Source organism: Eimeria mitis, genomic scaffold, assembly GCF_000499745.2.
Source record: "Eimeria mitis Houghton genomic scaffold, Emh_scaff3315, whole genome shotgun sequence".
Taxonomy (NCBI): Eukaryota; Apicomplexa; class Conoidasida; order Eucoccidiorida; family Eimeriidae; genus Eimeria; species Eimeria mitis.
Genome location: NW_013571654.1, coordinates 2091 through 3276, shown reverse-complemented (window position 1 = coordinate 3276; position 1186 = coordinate 2091). Strand labels below are relative to the sequence as shown.

General features: G+C 43.3%; 1 protein-coding gene across 1 annotated transcript in view; it reads left to right on the top strand.

Annotated features, from left to right (window-relative positions):
* Positions 1–254: 254 nt before the first annotated feature.
* Positions 255–1186, top strand: part of EMH_0064750 (uncharacterized protein) — a gene marked incomplete at both ends in the record, with an annotated part of 2526 nt that continues 1594 nt past the window's right edge. Inside the window, 2 exon segments of the mRNA XM_013498297.1 lie at positions 255–717; positions 721–838. Of these exon segments, the coding sequence (XP_013353751.1) occupies positions 255–717; positions 721–838 (581 nt within the window).

Below are 1186 nucleotides of genomic sequence, written 5' to 3'. Positions count from 1 at the left end.
CTGCAGCTCATCTCTGCTGCTGCTTGCTGCTGGGGCTGCTGCTGCTGCGGGATACTGTGCTGCAGCAGAACACCATCACCAGGGTCCTTGTGCATGTATCTGAGCTGCATGCAGTTGTTTTTTTTTTGTGTATTTTTTCATTCACTCAATGGCTGTCTATACACCTCAATTCACGTTTTATTATATTTGTTTCTGCTGGTGTTGCTTCATTCTTTCTTTTTTTATTGTTTGCTGCTTTTGTTTCTATTTGTTTTATGGCGAACCATACCCTTTCTGTTGCTGATGATATAGAGCAGGGGGGCCCCCCAACCCATGGGGGGGGGGCCCCCTTCACTCTTCCTTCTTCTTCTGCTGCTGCTGCAGCAGCAGCAGCAGCAGCAGCAGCAGCAGTGGGGCCCCCCCTTATGTGTGATATGAAACTTACACTAGAAAGGGTCAGCGAACACTTCTATAGAATAGGGGGGCCCCCTGCTGCACCGGGGGGCCCCCCGCTGCAGCAGGGGGCCCCCAAGCAGAGAAACTGGCCGCTTATAAGTGAAGGGGTAGAGCAGCAGGAGGGAGAGAATACACAAAACATACAAGATATAGAAGCTGCTGCTGCTGCAGCAGCAGCAGCAGCAGCAGCAGCAGCAGAAGCAACAGAAGCAGGAGGAGCAGCAGAAGCAGGAGGAGCAGCAGCGGAAACTGTTGTCCCTGTACAGCCTGATGCAGCAACAGNGGAGGAGCAGCAGAAGCAGGAGGAGCAGCAGCGGAAACTGTTGTCCCTGTACAGCCTGATGCAGCAACAGATAGGGCGCCGCAGCGGGAGGCGGAGCTGTGTATTATCTGCTGCAACACCGTAAGCTGCCTATACACCTGAACTGTTCACTTTATTTTTTTATGCATGCAGCGCATGCAATGCAGTGTATGTACACCTGAATTATAAAATATATAAATACAGATGCATGCGTTGCTCCTCATATACAGTGCATGCATGCATTTATATATATATATATATATATATATATATATATATATATATATATATATATATATATATATATATATTATATATATATATATATAGAAAGAGTATATATAAAAGAGTAGGGGCTATATATAAAAGAGTAGAATATTATAATAATAAAAAAAAAAAAAAAAAAAAAAAAAAAAAAAAAAAAAAAAAAAAAAAAAAAAAAAAAAAAAA